The sequence below is a fragment of the Telopea speciosissima genome, chromosome 9 (assembly GCF_018873765.1).
Source record: "Telopea speciosissima isolate NSW1024214 ecotype Mountain lineage chromosome 9, Tspe_v1, whole genome shotgun sequence".
NCBI classification, from domain to species: domain Eukaryota; kingdom Viridiplantae; phylum Streptophyta; class Magnoliopsida; order Proteales; family Proteaceae; genus Telopea; species Telopea speciosissima.
The window spans coordinates 6,771,605-6,789,793 of record NC_057924.1 but is presented as its reverse complement, the minus strand read 5'-3'; the positions used below and the strand labels follow the sequence as shown (position 1 = coordinate 6,789,793).

The following is an 18,189-nucleotide window of genomic DNA, read 5'->3' as shown; positions in this document are numbered from 1 at the left end:
CGAATCCGATCTGTTTACATCCCTACATGGAACCCCATACTTGTTACTTTTAAGTGTGTTTTGGTTGACCAAAAAAAAAAAAAAAAAGAATGTGTTTGGTTGATAAGAAATAGATAAAAAAAAAAACAAATAGAAACATTTTTTAGTTTTTGGTAGAAGGAATATGAAGATATTATATTAATAAAAAAAAAACAAATAGAAAACACAATTTAACAAAGTTCTTCTCATTAGCATCTTCCGGTACTAAAGCGAAGAGAGCTTTTGAGAGGGATTGAGATCCTCTCCCGCGTAGGACGATGTCCAGCGCACATCGTCTAGCTGGAGAGGCCTCGATCCACACACCATTGCACCGGGATGTGTGCGATGGTGTGGATTGAAGCCCCCCAACCACACGATGTGCGTTGGACACCGTCCGGCGCACAAGTGCGCTGGAGACGATCTAGATCCTTCCGAGAGACTATCTGTACACAAATTTCTCTGAAAGATTTTGTTCACTCAAATGAAGGGTTCACTCGTATAAACAGAAGGCGTGACATTTTCAGAAAATTATGTTTACGTGCGGATGAATTCATAGGGAATTCCACATTCCACAATATCTGCGGAACACATTGTCGTTACTTTAAATGGTGTGTTTGGTTGATAAGAAATAGATGGAAAATAAAATAAAGGAAATACTCAAATTTCTAGGCAAAGTTTTCTTTCACACAAATTGTGTGAAGGGGGTTCACCCACCAGTCGACATCGTTACTCCCCCTATTTATTAAAGGTTCAAAACACCATTCATTACTCCAGGATACCCATCCTAGCATAATAATGGCCATTGGTGGAGGAAGTGAAGGAATTCCTTCTTCATTTTTTGTCAACAAAACACATGTATTACAATTTAAAAAAATTCTTCAACCAGCCTTGAAGTACAATTGATTCAGACTGATTTTAAAGGGAGAATGTTCAGTGCCACAGCGCAGGCTGTGCTCAGGCACATGGGCAGCCAGTGTAAGGGGGCAGGGTGGTCATTACGCCTACCCCCATGTACCTAGGCGCAGCCTGCACTGCGGCACAGAAAACAGTACCCCAATTTTAAAATAATTCAAATCATAATAGATTTCAAAAATTGGCGAATCATATCGAAAATTGGCCAGTTCATATCGGAATCGACACTGACCTATTCACTCCAATTAGTGATCGGTTTTGATCAGTTTTACCGATTTTGACTGATTCGAATAAAAAATGGGCACTGATCGATTTGGATGTGGATTCTGAATCATAATCAATAAAGATAGATCCTATTCTCGATTCCAAATTTTTAGACCTTGTTCTTGAGAAGACAATATGAAAAGAAATGTTGGTCTTAAAGTTGGTCTCTGTGGGACAGCCAGTTAGTCCCCACACAAGCAAGCAAATATGTGAATCTTATGAATCCCAGAGGAAAGGATGATTAGTGGGTCTCAAGTGTAAGTTATTCTTTAACTTTTAACCCAAGGGAAATGTGATCAATCATATAAGATGCTTCAAAGATCTCTTTGCTCAACTTTTGCCTTCCAATGTATTTTATAGGGAGAAGTGGACCCATATATTTTTTGTTCTGTAATGGACCCATATTTTTTTTTGAGGAAGCGTATTGATGTAGGTCCAAAAAGTATTAATGTAGGTCTCATGGCTCATTATGTGAAGAGAAGTGTGAAGGAATTCTTGTTTCTATTTTGAGGGATATTTTTTTTTTTTTTATATGGGCTGACATTCTCTGTGGGGGAGCATGGCCTCTACACGTGTGTGGTGGGCCAATGAGAACACATAAATTGGTATCATGAGGGGCAAGGCGGTCATTTTCCTTTGGGAATGGTCTCATCCCCCACTATATAATTAGAATGTCATTATGTCAGGTTACAATAAAGTGTTATGCTTTTTATTCATGGCATTTCTTTCAGTTCTGTTTGTTTCAACTTAAAATATTTAGAGTTAGTTAAAATTAATACATAATCGCATAAAGATTTAGAAAGATGAAAATATCTTGGAGGTTGATTTGCAACACCTAGTTTAGATTCTAGGGACATTTATGATTTTAAGACAAGTAATTAGTGCCACGACTCAGTCCCACCATCTTTCCTAATTATTTAAAACAATGTAATTGTCGTAAGTCTATTCTACAAGCTTGTGATAGTGTTCAAGCTCTTCTACATTTAAATGTCATTGCATGTCAATCACTAGGCCATGGAAGATAGCTCCATCTCTCAATATAGTGTTTAGTGTTTTTACTATATATTTTGATACATTGATAGCTGACTTGGCAAATCATGGAAGACTTACAAAGGGCCGAAGTGTCAAACATGTACATGTAACCGTGCATAAAAACTAAGCCCTAATAATAATTAGGAAGAAAATTCTCTATAAGGAAATGTGCACCTTATGCTCAGAGACAAAGGAGGTGAAATGACTATTTTGCCCCCATGAAAGATTATGACCACACTAATGATGCTTATGCATACTCTCCCATTGACTCTAGTATGTATGCAGGGGCCACGCCCCTCCCTCCTCCCCCCCCCCCCCCCCCCACCCCCAACAAAAAACTTTTCCCCTAATAATGATTCAGATAATTTTTTTTTTAGAAACAATTGGAGCCTTGGAGAATTTCGCTTTCAAACCATAGCCATAAGCTTCATAGGGAAAATATTCGGTTCGTGGATTTATTTTTTTATTTTTTTATTTTTTATTAAGGGGTGGAGGTAGAGGAAGAACGCCATAATGACCAATGTCGCTTTTGGGTTGGCTAGAGAACTCAGAATTTATAGTTTGGAAATATTTATTAATGAGGGTGGGTCCCACATACTTGGACCAATGATGGATAAAAAGAAAAGAATAAAAAAAATTTAGCACGTATTGTCTATTCTACATTATGCGAATGGGAATCTGCATTTTCACAAGTCAAACACTATTGAAACTGTATTTGATATACATTCTAGGTTGATTTCGTTTTCTTGAACGATAAAAATAATTAGAATACATACCAAATACAACCTAAATTTGTTCTATTTCTCTTTTCTTTTAGGTCAATTTGTATTTAGACCATAAGACAATTTCCATTGGACCCAATTTTTCTCCATCTAAGGTGAATTAAAAATCTTTTCATTCATCTGACAGAAGAAGGTTATTTCAAACCATGAACAATAAAGGGTGGGACTTGAAAGTAAATGATAGAAACCCATAATCCAATCAGAGCATCATATCTCCATTGATGAAGAAAAACCTAATCCATATAGCCTAAGCTTGTATATACATGAATTATTCAAAGGCCCAGCCCATATGTATCTCTTCTAATCCACTCATTTTTAACCCCCTCCCCCCTAAAAAAAAAATCTAATCCACTCATGGCCATATCTCAATCCAAATATAATTTATTGATTTTTCTTTTTCTTTCTTTTTTTTTAGCAGTGCGGTAGTACTAGTTGAAGATGTCGACACCTGACAGCTCGGACATTCAATAGTCCAAGCTCAATATAAGTCAATCAGCTTGGACCGTTCAATGTCCGAGCTACCACGTGTTGACATCTCCACTTAGCACTGTCGCACTGCACAACTTTATGAAATTGAAGAGGATTATTTTCCGGGGTGAGGTGAAGGCAAAACTCGATCCAATATCTTGACAATAAATGCCATAAATTTTCACTTGCTAAACCAATTGGCAAATTTAACAATTGATGATGTTTTTCCATTAATAATCATAAGTTTAAATACGGATGATGATGCTTTACCCATCTTGATGATGAAAATTGCATCCAAAAAAAATTTTTATTGGTGATGAAAATTTTTAACCATATCCTACAAGGTAAGATTTTTACCTATACCCTACAAGTAGGGGTGTCAAATGGTCGATTTGGGACGATTTTGATGCGGGCTGAATCGATTTCACTGTGGTAAAGATGAATCTAAAGCCAAACCAATAAGGAAAGCTATGGTTTCAATTAGTTTTGGTTTCTCTTATCAGTTTGTATGCAATATTATGGAAACAATATGGAATATGGTTTTTAATGAGTTTTGGGCTTGTATCGGGTTCTTATAAAATTATATTGGTTTAGCTTGTATCGTTTCATCCGAAATCTTTTCTCAAAAATAAATAAATAAAGGTCCAAATTTCCTTTGGGAGAGGGTGGGAATGGGTATCAGGAAGGTATTTTGAAACATACAAAAACCCTAGGAGGGGTTTGTGAACCCTAGGATGGTAGGTGAATCCTCCTCCATGGGTGGAAGGAAAATTAGTCCATAAATAAATAAACATAATGGTCAATGGCTAGATGCAGATTATGGGCACTATCATAGAACGTGAGTACTGTATCAGTCACTACCATAAGTCCATAAGTCCGTAACTAATATAGATCAATTGTATCAAGCCACATTAGGCTGATCTGATTCGATATCAGAAAGTAAAAAAATTCTACCCATGTTGATACTAATCTACATGCTCTCATTGATCCTCACACTGGTACAGGAACTACACGATCAAGCAGCGATCTCTTGCCCAAAATAAAATTCCACTTTTTAACCTTCCTCGATACTAGACGTAGGAAAAGTCTCTATAAACATGAGGTGTAGGACAAGCCCATGTGTTACCCACCGACTTGTATCACCCGATACGATATCATACCTAGTGGTTTAGACTCTAGATTCTCTAGAATCCTGATTGTGGGGGACACTGTGGATCTTTTCTAACCCCAAAAGGGTATTTGAGAGATTTCACTGTTTACTATCAAGGGTAATTTGTCAATGGGCAAGTAAATGCTCACTCTGTAATCTGGATAGGCTTTTGGTGAGAATCAAAAGGAAGAGGAACGCCAAAACTGAAGCTCAGAGAAGTAGTCATGGCTTCTTCCGTCACCTCGTCTTTCCATCCATGGTAAGTCTATCTTATACAGTCTGCAATTGATAAAGCAAATTCCAAAAAATGTTACGACATTGTATCTCATTGCATTAAGAACTTGAATCCTGAAACCGTATATTGTGCTTCATATATGACTTTTTCATCTGTTTATCTGGTTTAGAATGGAGTGTTTTCAGCTTGTTTTCAAGTTAGCTGAACTCAACAACCATGAAACCCGTATCTCAAACCCCTCCCCTCCGACTCTGGGAAGTAGATTGCTCGAAAATTTGGGTGAATTTCATGTAATATACGGAATTCTCATTTTCCCACCTCCTTCTTGCGGATTTCAAACTGTATCGTTCATCTGGAGCTATTTGAGCAGGGAAATACGACTTGGGTTTTCATATAATATTGTGGATTATTTGATTCCGTTCTATATGACTTGGTTCAGTTTGAAAGAATAAGTGATGTTTCTTCTTTTTTAGAACATTTAAACATAATTTGATTATTTATTGTGCTTCATGTATCAAAGTCCTCAGTTGGTTTATTGTCTGTGCTTTTATTTTATTACACTTAGTGCTGATTATTTTTGAAAAAGCATTTTATTTTTTTGGTGGACATTGTTTCAGCAATTTGAAATCTACATTTTTGGGAGAGAGAAGTGGAATCCATGTTGCTAGGGTTCCTATCAGTCAGATTGGTACTCTGAGAAGGATCGTGGAATGCAAGGAATCAAGAATTGGGAAGAAACCAATTGAAGTACCATCCGTTGTATCGTTAACACTGGAAGGCCAGGATTTGAAAGTAAAGGGCCCCTTAGGGGAGCTTGCTATGACTTATCCACGTGAGGTGAAGGTTGAGAAGCAAGAATCTGGCCACTTGAGGGTCTTAAAGTCAGTGGAGACTCGGAGAGCCAATCAAATGCATGGGCTTTTCAGGTAAGTGCTTAGTACTTGATTTCCCAAATATCACTGGTACAGGATTGATTGTTCCCAAGTGATTATGCTTCAACATGTTTCATAATAGGTGTTATAGCAGTTGCTAAGTAGTGCTTTAAATCATGACATAGAAGGCTGTGATAGATTATGGTACTATATTTCATTAGGCAGAACAATGTGAAAGTTCTACAATGCTGCATCACAGGAAGACATGCTTTTGTTTTTGTCATATCTAGGGATAAAATTTTTATTAGATAAATTATCCACCTTGGCTCATTCAGAATACTCCCTTTTTTCACTTTGGTTATATTGGTAAATCAAAGATGTTCAGAATGAGTGACTATTAGAAGTTCAGCTTATATCAGCCAGCATTACATGAATAGTCAAATCCATGGTGTGCACATAGCTGACATTTAGGTGTCAGATGTGGCATTTCTTAGATATTGGATTTAGGGACGAACGGTGTACAACTTTTTTATTTTATACATTTTGATTACCTTACATCGTATTCATAATTTATGTGAAAAACACACAATTACACATGCATTGATACAATCCAACACTTAAGATGACGATTTGAGATGGATGAGTGGAAAAACTAGGAAGGATAAAGTAAGGAATGATCATATTAGAGCTGGTTAAGGAGTAGCTTTGATACATGATAAGCTGCGAGAAAGTCGTTTGAGGTGGCATGGCCATGTTCAACGGCGGCCTTTGTATGCTCCGGTACGGAGGAGTGATTTGGTCCAGATTGAAGGAGTAAAAGAGCCAAGGGCAGACCTAAAATGACCTTAGGAGAAGTGGTGAGGAAGACATGCATAGCTTAGGCTTTGTATCAAGTATGACCTCGAATAGAGCTGATTGGGGGGCAAGGATCCATGTAGCCAACTCCATTTAGTTGGGATAAGGCAGAGTCGTTGTTGTGTAAATGTTATACACCCCCATTAATTAGAGATGATTTGATTACACAATATGAGTGTTCCTTATGAGTAGTTGTATAAATGTATACGGGATTGGTATCCCAAACCTGATTTCTTCTCTTCTCTTATGTTATTCTCTCTTCTTCCTCCCAAGAAGATCGATCTCATATTTTTTCCCTCCCCTTCTATCGATCTGATTTCTTCCCTTAACAATGCAGTTGCTTCCCTTATCTCAGATCTGATCCTAGAATTGATCGTATTGCATAGCAAAATTTTCTACTTTCATTTTCCATTTCTCACTTCTCCTATTTCTTTTCCTTTCGTGAGGACCTCAGTTTTCCCTACTTTGTTTTTGAAAGGATCCATGTAGCTGACCCCATTTAGTTGGGTTAAGGCTGAGTTGTTGTTGCATAGCAACATTTACCTGTCTGCCATACTCCATTAGAATTCCTTATAGTAATACCAATTCTACCTTTGCCCAAAACCTGAAGTAGCTGGTGGCATTATTTAACTTCAAAAATAAAAAATTTGTTCATGAGGAAAACCAACATTAACCAGGGAACCATCAGAAGTTCCTCTTTGTTACTACAAACACATCTCCCGACAGTCTAATAACATGTTCAAGTTCTGTATGTCTTCTCAAGGTAACTTGGATTATAATCTCCAGAAACTTTGGTTTTTCCAGCAAAACATTCGCATTTTGTGCCAGCCACAGATGCCTTCTGCAGGAATACCAATGTCCACAAGAAACTCCTACTTTTCTTTTATACATGACCTTTGACACAATAAGGATTCCTACTAGTATGCTGTTGTTTCATGTTCCATTCAAATTCCTTAATTGCAAAATCTGAGATGCTTTTAAAGGCCCATTAGGTGTGGAAGCTCAGAGATTGACTCATGTTTTAGAGGGCCCATTAGCTTTGGAGCTCAGAGATTGACCTGTGTTACTCCAACAAAGCCTTATCCTTCTTCTCTATTTTTTTTCTTAAAATTTCCCTTACCCATGTTGGGAACCTTAATCCCATCCAAACTCACCCTAAAACTTCACAAACAATCCACTAGTAGCAGTTCCACCAATGCTCTATCCACCCATACTCATCAACTCAACTATAAAATATGACTTCCCTAGTCTAATGCATCATATCAGGAACTCATTGTCTGACACAATTCTAACTACTTGAGGTTTGATACAGAAATCTTTTTTCGCCACTCAACTCTACCTAATGCCATATCTTCCAAACCAAGCATCCCTTTCATGGGAGGAATTTATGTCTGAAGATGCACTTGGCAGGAAAATGTGACCTACACTATTAAGGTAAAAATCAATACATTAAAGCTCAAAGAACTTGGAACTAAAAGGGGTCAACCTTTAAGAATTACCACATAATATATTAGCAATGTTTTAACAGACATCCAAACCAGCCATCATACCACAGACAGGTCGTCTGGATGAAATGTATAAATAGTCAATGGTTTGGCATGAATGCTTCGGGTTCAACTGTCAGGCCAGGAAAATCAGATCATTCCAATTCCTGGATGCTGGGCCCAAACCATGCAATAATATTCTTAAAAATCAGGTCATATCGTCCACCAAAGCACTCAACAATTAGGCTATATTAAGATGACCAACTTGAAAGACAGTAAAGAACTTGATGAAGTCCCTAACCAGAAATTGCTTGGGGAAAATAAGTATGCAATCATATAAGCTTTGGTTGTAACAGAATATCACCACTAATCTTAAGGGCACAAGAAAGATGACACATCAGAATCAACGAGTTTTATACAGATACGAAGCAAAAATTGATAGGAAATTATACACACCATGGACAACAATTCACCCTGCAAAGTTCTAATTGTGATGTAGGACAAAACATGAAGAAAAAGAGGCCAAAACACTTCACGTGAACAGTTTCACAGCCCCTTATTTTATCTTGGTGGAATATTATTAGAAGATCCTGTGGGGGCCAAGACCAGATTATGTGAAGACTTTTTGGAAGGGTTAATTTTGCCTATGTGTGGGGAATTAGGAGTTTAGTTTAGTTTCTATTTTTAGACTTATTCTCTTAGATATTTTGTGGCTGTCTATTAAGCAACCTTACCTCAGTTTAGTTTCTATTTTCAGATTTAGAAAGTAGGCTTAAGTTTCTATTTCCTTAAGTTTCAATTTCTTTGTTACTTGAGGTGCAAGTATGGCCCTCTATTTATTGTAGGCTTTAGAAGCCTCCCCACGATTTACGCAGTTGAATGAAAATTGCTTTTGCTGCAAGTATGATTCCTTTCTCAAGTTGTGTGTGTGACTTGAAGGGCTGAAGGAGCCTGGCGGTGAGAGCCTAATCCATCTATCCCCCAACCTTCTATTTTCTATCTTCTCCATCTTCTCTGTCCCACCTTCGATCCCTGAGTGCTGCTGTGATATTGTGATTGCTCCATCCATTGAGAAGGACACTCGAGTGCTACTGCTGCTGCCGTTGCTGTTCTTCAGTAAGGAGGATCAAATCACCTTGCTGCTGGCCTGCTGCTGCTCCTGCTTCCAGCCCCAATCGAGCCACCATAACTTGAAGACCTGCACTCTGTGTCCAGCAGGGTTTTGAGGGTTGAATCACACCTACAGGAGGCCTACTCGATCCCAGTTTGAGCCCATTCTGTGGGCTGGTTTGCTCTACAGTCTAAACTCAAAATTGCTGCAGAGTTTCATCTCCAAGGGACCTCCACTTGATCCAAACTTGAGCCCCAACTGGTGGCTGGTTTGGCCTGCAAAGCCGTACCTGCTAATTTGGTGTTGAAGCTACATCTTCCAATTCCACCACTAAAATTGTATGAAACTTTCAGCATAACCTTCCCTTTCTACAAGCTACACTCGATCCCTACTTTGGTGGTAGTCTCTTGGCTGGTTTGGCTTGAAACCCTAAGTTACTAATTCTGGTTTTATTGCCATTATGATGTTGTGCTACAACCTGTCATTGATCCTACTGTAGAGTGGTTCTTAGCTGAACCCCTTCTACATTAAATTGTGTCAAGCATGAGAATAGCAACAAACAGCAGGGAAAAGGAAAAACCAACAATATAGAAGAATTCATTAGTTTCTCAAAATAGCACTTACATGAAGGCAATTATTGAAGGTTGAATCCCTTAACATTTCCAAAAGGCAATTTCGCAATGCTTCACAAGCCCTGTCTCAGGGGAAGCAAAAAATAGGCCAAGTCCATTATATGCTGCCTACGGATAAACCAGAAACGAAAAAGAAATAAAAGGGGGGGGGGGGAAGGAGGGAGAAAGATGTAAAAGAAAATGGACCAATATAGCTAAGATCAACACCAAATAAGATTTTAATGAACCTTGGATTATCTGACAGTCTAAGATAACAACGAATGATATGTTTCAGCAGACGAGGAGAGGGCTGCCCGGCAAGAGACTGAACCATGGTTCCCAAAACACGACCCACGTCAAAGAACTGTTGCACAAATATAATGCAGCCCCACATCATCCAACAGAATTTTTTGAACTATAAATGTAGCCACATGTAAGGTCAAGTATGACAACTTAGTAATGGACCAATGCATTACACACACACACCAAAAAAAAAAAAGAAACACATGTGAATTGACTGAAGGAGTTACTGATAAGAAGCGAGAAATGCAATCAAGCTATAAAAACCGAAGGTAGACAATTTGGGTATACAAAAGGTGTTCTCTAAATAAAGGATGGATGAAGTGGCCCTTGAGGCTGTAATTTGCAAAATTGATGATGGTTTTTCTACTATGCTTTGGTTAGATCATTGGCATCCATTGGGAATTCTCCTCCCCTTCGTTGGCTCCAGAGAGATTCACAGAGTGGGTCTCCACAGACACTCTTTAGTATCGGATATCATCTGCCAGAATGATTGGATTCCTCTTCCCTCCCCCCCTAGCAGAAATCTGAAATGACCTCTCCTCCATCTCTAGAAGGGCTTCTGGTTCTGGAGACATTGTCAGTTGGTCTCCATCTTCTTCAGGCATGTTCAGTGCAAAGTCTTCTTGGGACCTTGTCAGATCAAGGGGGCCAACTTCCCCATGGAGTAAGATCGTTTGGTTTAAAGGCCACACAACCATCACAGCTTTTGTGTATGGCGAGCTCTCTCTAGCTGCCTCCCTGCGCAGTCGTTTTCTTCACCGGCACATCCCAATGACCTGTACTTGTTGCCTTTCCTAGAACGCCTCGGAAGACGTTGATCACCTCTTCTTTAAATGCTCAATCTCTTCCTCAGTTTGGACAGGAATCTTAGACAGTCGTTAGCCTAGGAGGCAAAGAATTCTTCCTTTCAATAGAGAGTGGATTTGGGTGGACATGTCTTTTGCCAGAAATTCTATTTGTGATATGATTGGGAAGCTTGCTTTTAGTGCGACCATCTCATCTATTTGGATCGAGCGCAATATTAGAAGATGGACTTCCAACTCAAGATCTCTTCATCAAATTTGGGTTTCCATCTTTTTTGATGTCATCCGCAAAGTTCCTAGGACCTTCTCTAATTGTATTACCTCCCCAAGGAATAGGCATATTGTTGTATCCTAGGGCCTTCCCCCTTCTCTTTTCTTCCCTCTTTGTTGAGGGTGCTTCCCTTGTATGTAGCAGTGTTTTTTTCATCCTGCCCCCTTGGGGGCTCCCTGTTTTCTCCTTTTCTTTGGTAATGAATATATTATTCACCCAATACACAGAAGTGGCACTGCCTGTTCAGGAATGTTTTTGGAGAGCGGGAAGTTTGTTCCTCCTCCATTGTGAGGAATGGGCTGTGAACTTTTTCAAAAGGGCAGAAATTAGAATTGGGGGCACGAAGGGTGCTAACCTGCAAACTGGGGAAAAGCACAACCAAATCTCAGCTGATGGTGGATATGATAGTCCGAACTTGTCCAAAACTGTGACCTTCAAAAAGAATCATGGGTTGGAGGGATTGACGATATTGAGCCTTTTTGGAATGCTAAGGTTCATCATCCCAATTAATGTCTCTATGATGCCGATGTTCCAGGATCCCTCTGTCTTTTAGGCAATTGACCTAAAGACCCAAATCCTACCTTATTATTAAACACAGACTCAATAATCAAGCACACACAATCATGCCCATGAACTTGAATACAAGAAAACAGAACAAAAGAAAAATTGAATACAGAGGCAAGAAAGCAACATGACATAAATAGGAAGCAAAAACGACAGAAACAGAAGATACCATTAGCCTTTCCATTGCATTCCCAAAATTCTTAACTACAACGGCACCACAATCATTCTACACTGACGAGTTTTGACATTCCGATGTTAGCCCTTAAAGAGAAATGACAGGAATATGCATATAATGATTCAGAACTCAAAGAAATATTGCTTATGCAAATCCATGCGTGTTTGACCACCCTTTGAATTGAATGTGGACCTATAGAAGAAGAAGCATCACTGTCACAATCTAGTGATGCTCCCACGCATCACTCTCTCCCTTAAATTTTCTTTTCCCTATACTGATCTTTTTGTCTAGCTGTTGCGATGAGGTTGCTTCGGTGTTGTGTAAGACCTCTGGGTTACCTGGTTGGGTGTGGGGGGGGGGGGGGGTATCACTTAATTCTCAGAAGGTGAGTAGTTGCGGGGAATTGCAAGGACAATGAGGATTAAGTGATCCTCTGGTTAGGCAGGTGCCGCAGGATCATTTCCTAGTTGTGTTACACAGTAGAGAGAACCTTTCCAGTTCACTCCCCTCCCCCCCCCCCCCCCCAAGGTGTGGGAAGAGCCTTTAAATTTCAACTACCTCAGCAGTTAAGCTGCATTCTCTCACTGGCCTTCTTTTGTTTCCCAGCAGTAGTTCCATAGGACCATAAAAAATTGGAGAAAGATGGAAATGAATGTTCAAGCTTCATCAGAAACTTGAAGCATCACCAACATAAATGACAGCATGAACCCAAAAAATTATGCCACATATTTTTCCCACTCTAAAAGAGGTGATGCCTCAATAAAATGACAAAAGTTAAGGGATCAATCACTTGTTTCCATACAAAGTATCCAGCAGCCACATCAACAACCACCTTTTATATTTAATTTTGGGTGAGGGACCATAGAATATTTTGAAAGTTTGAGAAAAAGAACTTCAGGGGAAAGTAACACAAGTTATATAAGTCGGAAGTAATGCTGTGACTCACTGTTTTTGAAAGCTCACTACCTATCTCCAATGTGCGCAGGCACAAAGGGATTTTTTCTGTAGAGAGAAGGAAGCTAATAACTTCTGTATCGTCAACCTGCAGAGGAGTGCAAACAGTAATGAAAAACTATTTCTAATGATACATATTGGGAAAAATCTTGTTCAGGCATCAGAGAACTGCATGTGTGTGGCTGATTGTGTTGGATGCATGTGTGAACGCGCAAGTTAAGTGTAAAATAGTTGCACAATAAGTATTAATTGTTCATAAAGAAATGATGAAACGGAGAACTAAGGAAGTAGGCTATGATTTTGTTACAATAGGCTGCATGAGCCTTGTCAGAAGGAGTCGGCCACATCCTCAGTGACTTGAGTGCAGTTCAAGAAAAGAAACAAGTCTTCTTGTTTAACAGAGGATACGGTTCTAGGTGGAGTAGAATGGTGGAAGAGGATTCAAGTAGCCGAACACAAGTAGCTGGGATTAGGGTTAGTTTGACTGCATCTTGCGAACCTTGGTCAAACCGCTTGTGCACAGTTGTAGATGACTTTCACACATGACAGTTGGGAGGCAAGTTTCTGATCTGGTGCAGAATTATCATGTCATTGTTGACTGTGCTACCAATCTGATGCTTGTGTTTCAAACCAGAAATTGTTCAGTTCTGATTAATAGGCATTGGAGGCAATTAATTCAAATTGCTCATTAATTCTAATACTAAGCATTATCATGAGTTAATGTAGATCTATCTATACTCAGTTTTATTTGGGATTTGTAATATTCAAGTGATTTGTCATCCTTGATACCTCACCATGCCAATTTATAGAAAAGAGGGAGAAAGACGACATTTATTTTTTTTTTGGGTGAATTTTTTTAATATTTTTTTACTGACTCTAAAACTTGCTTTATTTTTTCTTTGATGGTTTTAACTCTGTGCAGGACTCTAACTGACAACATGGTGGTTGGTGTGTCGAAGGGTTTTGAGAAGAGACTTCAATTGGTGGGGGTTGGATATCGTGCAACGGTAGAAGGCAGTGACTTGGTCTTAAATCTTGGGTTTTCCCACCCTATAAGGATGGCAATCCCTGAAGGGCTAAAAGTGAAGGTGGAAGAAAACACCAGAATTGCTGTTAGTGGATATGACAAGAGTGCTATTGGTCAGTTTAGTGCTACTATTCGGAAATGGAGACCTCCAGAACCATATAAAGGAAAGGGTGTGAGATATGCAGACGAGATTGTACGGAGAAAAGAAGGAAAAGCTGGGAAGAAAAAGTAAAATGGATTTACCATTCCTTTTCCCTTTTTTTTCTGTGGGGGGTTGGGGTTGTTGAGGACATTGTGTTCATTCAGTGTACTAAGGTTTGTATAATTGATACTGGATGTTCTTGCATGGCAGTTAAAGTTGCTTTTATTTATTTATTTTCTTTACTCCTCTACTAAGTCAAGGATAAAAGCAATTTGATATGCTGTTAAAAAGGGAAAAAGAAGAAGTAATTCAAAAATTTAACCTAGATACTGCTCTCTTAAGCTAAGCAGATGATGTAGAGGTATGTTTGGATAAAACATAGCCTTAATACCACCTGGAAAGCATTGGTTTTTCTGTATTGTGCTATTTTCCTTCATGTTATTGGTCTCCCATAATATATTTTTTCTTTACTTTTTATTATTTTGTAGCTAATTAGACAGCATTAGACAAAGATCAGCTTAAATGGATATGCAAAAGCACTTTTTGAATTTTTGGGTTTTATGACCATTAGGGTTTTTTTTTTTTTTTTGGAAAATTACATGATTAGCTATTTTTGGGTTTTCATTTATAAAACTGTCCACCCTATGTTTGAGTTAACAAAAATAGACAAAAACAAGTTTAGTTTTACAAAACTAGACAAAACAGTGACTCTCCTTCCTTCCTCACCAGTTCTCCTCTGAAAAAATCTCTTTTTTTTTCCTTTGCTATTTGGGGTAGCAGAGAATGGCGGTGGCTGGGACAAATGTAGGGTTGCAGGGAACGGAGGATGCCTGGGCGAGAAGGCAATGACAGGGGTAAAAATGTCTAAAAAAGTAAATGTGGGAGGGAGAGACACTATTTTGTCCAGTTTTGTAAACCTTAACTTGTTTTTGTCTATTTTTGTTAATTCAAACATAGGGTGGACAGTTTTGTAAATGAAAACCCAAAAGTAGCTAATCATGTAATTTTCCCTCTTATTTTTTGTTGAGGGGGGGGGGGGGGGGGCGGGGAGCTTATGATCGTATTGAATGAAATAATCTACAAGCACTTTTTGAATTTTTGGGTTTTAATGACCCATGGTGTGAGTTAATAGGTTGTCTTATTTCTTCATGTATATACTCTAGTAAATTCGATGGTAGTTCTTTTGATTGCATCGAACCAATTGGAGGGATGATTAAGCAAGGCTGCCTCCTTAGTCTCTACCTCTTTATTATAGCCAACACCTATTGAGATCGGATCCTCTGTACATACGTGCACCTGAAGATGTAGGCTGTGTTTGGTATGTATTCTAGGAAATTTTGCATTCTCAGACAATAAAAACAACTATTTTTACTATTCGAGACTGCAAAATCGACCTAGAATGCATTCCAAGAATGCATACCAAACGCAGCCCTAATATCATTATACTATTTTACCTACTATTTGTATTGTATCATCAATCCGGTATCAGTTCAACACTGATACCATAATAATATGATATGACCAATTCGATCGATACCGATTCCCAAAACTGTGGTCTCTAGTTATTTATTGGACGGTAGAGATTCTAAATTATGATGATTGTTATTGAATGGATCCATTACAGGGGAAGGAAAGTGCTGGCTTGTGCAAACACTACGCCAGCAATGGTGGGACACAAGGAGGGGTTGACGAGTACAACACGGTGACCACATATGATGAACTGTATCGCATCCACATGACCCCTTATATTGATGCAATCGCCATGGGGGTGTCAACTATCATGGCTTCTTACTCTAGCTGGAATGGGATCAAGATGCATGCCAACTCTTTCCTCCTCACTCGCATTCTCAAACAAGAGATGTCCTTCCAGGTAACAAATAATTATCATACAACATCTCTGAATTTAAATTTCTACCTTTAACCTGGTTCTGATTCCCTAGTTGTCATCACTCTTATGGGTTTCTACATGGGACAAGGTATGGTCATATCAGACTGGGAAGCAATTGACCGGATGACCAACCCACCCGGTTCACACTACAAAGAAAGCCTGAAGGCAGCCATCAACGCTGGAATCGACATGGTCATGATCCCTTACAAATACCAGCAATACCTTACACACATGACAGAGCTTGTGTCGTCCGGTGAGATTCCTATCAGCAGGATTGACGATGCTGTGAGGCGAATCCTTAGGGTGAAGTTCATTCATAGGCTTTTTGAACAGCCCATGGCTGACCGGTCTCTCCATCCAATGGTTGGACACAAGGTTAGTCCCAAAACCCAACTGAATTAATCGATTTCATTGATATGGGTATTCTGGTCATTAAATTTGGTTTAACTTTTCAACCTTTTGGACCCACAGAAACATAGGGAATTGGCAAGAGAAGCCGTGAGGAAGAGCTTGGTGTTGTTGAAGAACGGAAAGGGAGAGGAGAAGATGCTTCCTTTGAGTAAGAATGCCCCCAAGATCCTTGTGGTTGGGTCTCATGCACACAACATCGGCTACCAATGTGGAGGGTGGACTATTTCATGGAAGGGCACCTCAGGCAACATCACCAAAGGAACAACCATCTTAGAAGGCATCAAGAGGGCTGTTAGCATGCAGACCCGGGTCGTGTTCCAAGAAAAACCCGACAAGAAATTTGTTAATAAGAACCGGGATTATGTAGGGTCTGTCCTGTTTGCTATCAATTGACCAGGAGTTTACTCTGTGTAGAGGAATTAAGGTATCAAGAACTACTCTTGTGATCACACATTTGTTGTTTACGGATGATATTTTTAATTTTTGTAAAATAACTTTGGACAATATCTTTGCCATTCATATGATTCTTCAACTTTTTCAAAACATTGTTGGACAACAAGTCAATTTTAATAAAAGTGGTATTTCTTTTAGTAGGAATACATCTTCTATTTAAGGAATCAAATATGTTGTAATTTAGGGATTAAGGAAATTAACAGTGAATCTTACATGATGTTTTGCTTTTTTATTTCCTTTGAAAAAAAAAATTTGTAATAAATTAGATTAGGGGAAGAGTTTTTTTGTCAAGGAGTGTGGCTTCTGTGCCAGCATGGGGGACAATGGGAGCGCATATGGAAGCATCAACAGGTGCAGGATTTCCACCTTTCATGGGGGTTGGGGTGGTTATTTCGCACCAATCCTTTATTTTTGTGGCTTCCATTACTTTTTTATTTCATTTGGATTGCTAGTAACAACTGTGTCTTTAACCATGTATCTCTTAATCCGTATGTCATTATGGCTAATATTAACCAATAGGTTCATGATATGAATTTATACAACTACCGTATTCGACCTTCAATAGTGTCTTTCTCCCCTCCCAATCTATCTCTTAATAATTATCTTGAGCTGTCCACATTTGCTAATCCAATTTGTTATTTGTGATGGAAGATATGACCAAGATTCACATGAGGCTGGATGTAAATATTTTTAAGCAAGATAGATCTTGGATTTTAGTAGCGCATAGGTTGGTTAATAAAGCCAGAGTTGAGAAACGCTGGGAAACTAATATCTATTGACTTGTCTATTCTATTTTGATCTCTTAGTTTTTTATTTATTTATTATTATTTTAAAAAAAAATGGAGGGACAAATTCCATGGCTAGTCCATAGTTGGAAAACTGGGGTTTGACTGGGGTGAGCCACCCGAGTCGAGTAAAAATTTTATGAAAACCTGGTCAAGAGTCATTTAGACTAGGTTAGGGTAAAAAAATAACAAGATTAGGTCATAAACTGTCCGAGTCAAATAAGTCTTGGTGTTACCCAAGTCATGACAAACTCGATGAGTTTAATCGTTTTTTAAAAAACCATAAAGTCGGTTCACTTATAGAAACTGAGTTGAGTAAAATAATAAATTTGTATTATAAAACGGTAAGAAACCCTCAACTCCTCAACTCCTCAACTCCCTTTTATTGTTCAATGGTAAACTAAAAAATGCATTGATATGTGATTCTTTGATTTCCCCCCTAGTTTTCTCATTTTTTTTTTTTTGTATTTTTGTATTTTTTACTAATTTATACATATTTATTACATAAAAAATTTTAAAAAATGACTCGCCTTGACTAGTTTGACAAGGCCGAGCCACCAGGTTTTTTTGAAAGACGAGTCGAGTCAGAAAACTTGATTTTCCAACTATTCCGGTAGTC

General features: G+C 38.6%; 2 protein-coding genes across 3 annotated transcripts; both read left to right on the top strand.

Moving 5' to 3' along the window:
* The first annotated feature begins 4,409 nt into the window (after positions 1-4,409).
* Positions 4,410-14,273, top strand: LOC122640566 (50S ribosomal protein L6, chloroplastic). 2 transcript variants are annotated; one of them, XM_043833787.1, is made up of 4 exons: positions 4,410-4,415; positions 4,846-4,885; positions 5,479-5,787; positions 13,787-14,273. In XM_043833787.1, exons 2-4 carry the CDS (start codon positions 4,851-4,853, stop codon positions 14,121-14,123), a joined length of 681 nt encoding a protein of 226 aa, XP_043689722.1. In that variant the 5' UTR covers positions 4,410-4,415; positions 4,846-4,850; the 3' UTR covers positions 14,124-14,273. The 2 variants fall into 2 exon arrangements, with proteins under 2 accessions (XP_043689722.1, XP_043689721.1); XM_043833786.1 differs by lacking the exon at positions 4,410-4,415 and having other exon boundaries at positions 4,774-4,885.
* Positions 14,274-15,642: 1,369 nt separating this feature from the next.
* LOC122640322 (beta-glucosidase BoGH3B-like) lies at positions 15,643-16,725 on the top strand. Its single transcript, XM_043833481.1, has 3 exons — positions 15,643-15,874; positions 15,974-16,296; positions 16,393-16,725. Exons 1-3 carry the CDS (start codon positions 15,643-15,645, stop codon positions 16,723-16,725), a joined length of 888 nt encoding a protein of 295 aa, XP_043689416.1.
* The last annotated feature ends 1,464 nt before the right edge of the window (positions 16,726-18,189 follow it).

Excerpts from the sequence above, each read along its gene's own strand:
- LOC122640322 (XM_043833481.1), top strand. The coding sequence starts at position 15,643 with ATGGATCCATTACAGGGGAAGGAAAGTGCTGGCTTGTGCAAACACTAC. Across the intron at positions 15,875-15,973 it reads CAACTCTTTCCTCCTCACTC|TTGTCATCACTCTTATGGGT; the intron begins GCATTCTCAAAC and ends CTGATTCCCTAG. Across the intron at positions 16,297-16,392 it reads ATCCAATGGTTGGACACAAG|AAACATAGGGAATTGGCAAG; the intron begins GTTAGTCCCAAA and ends TTGGACCCACAG.
- LOC122640566 (XM_043833787.1), top strand. The coding sequence starts at position 4,851 with ATGGCTTCTTCCGTCACCTCGTCTTTCCATCCATG. Across the intron at positions 4,886-5,478 it reads ACCTCGTCTTTCCATCCATG|CAATTTGAAATCTACATTTT; the intron begins GTAAGTCTATCT and ends ACATTGTTTCAG. Across the intron at positions 5,788-13,786 it reads CAAATGCATGGGCTTTTCAG|GACTCTAACTGACAACATGG; the intron begins GTAAGTGCTTAG and ends AACTCTGTGCAG.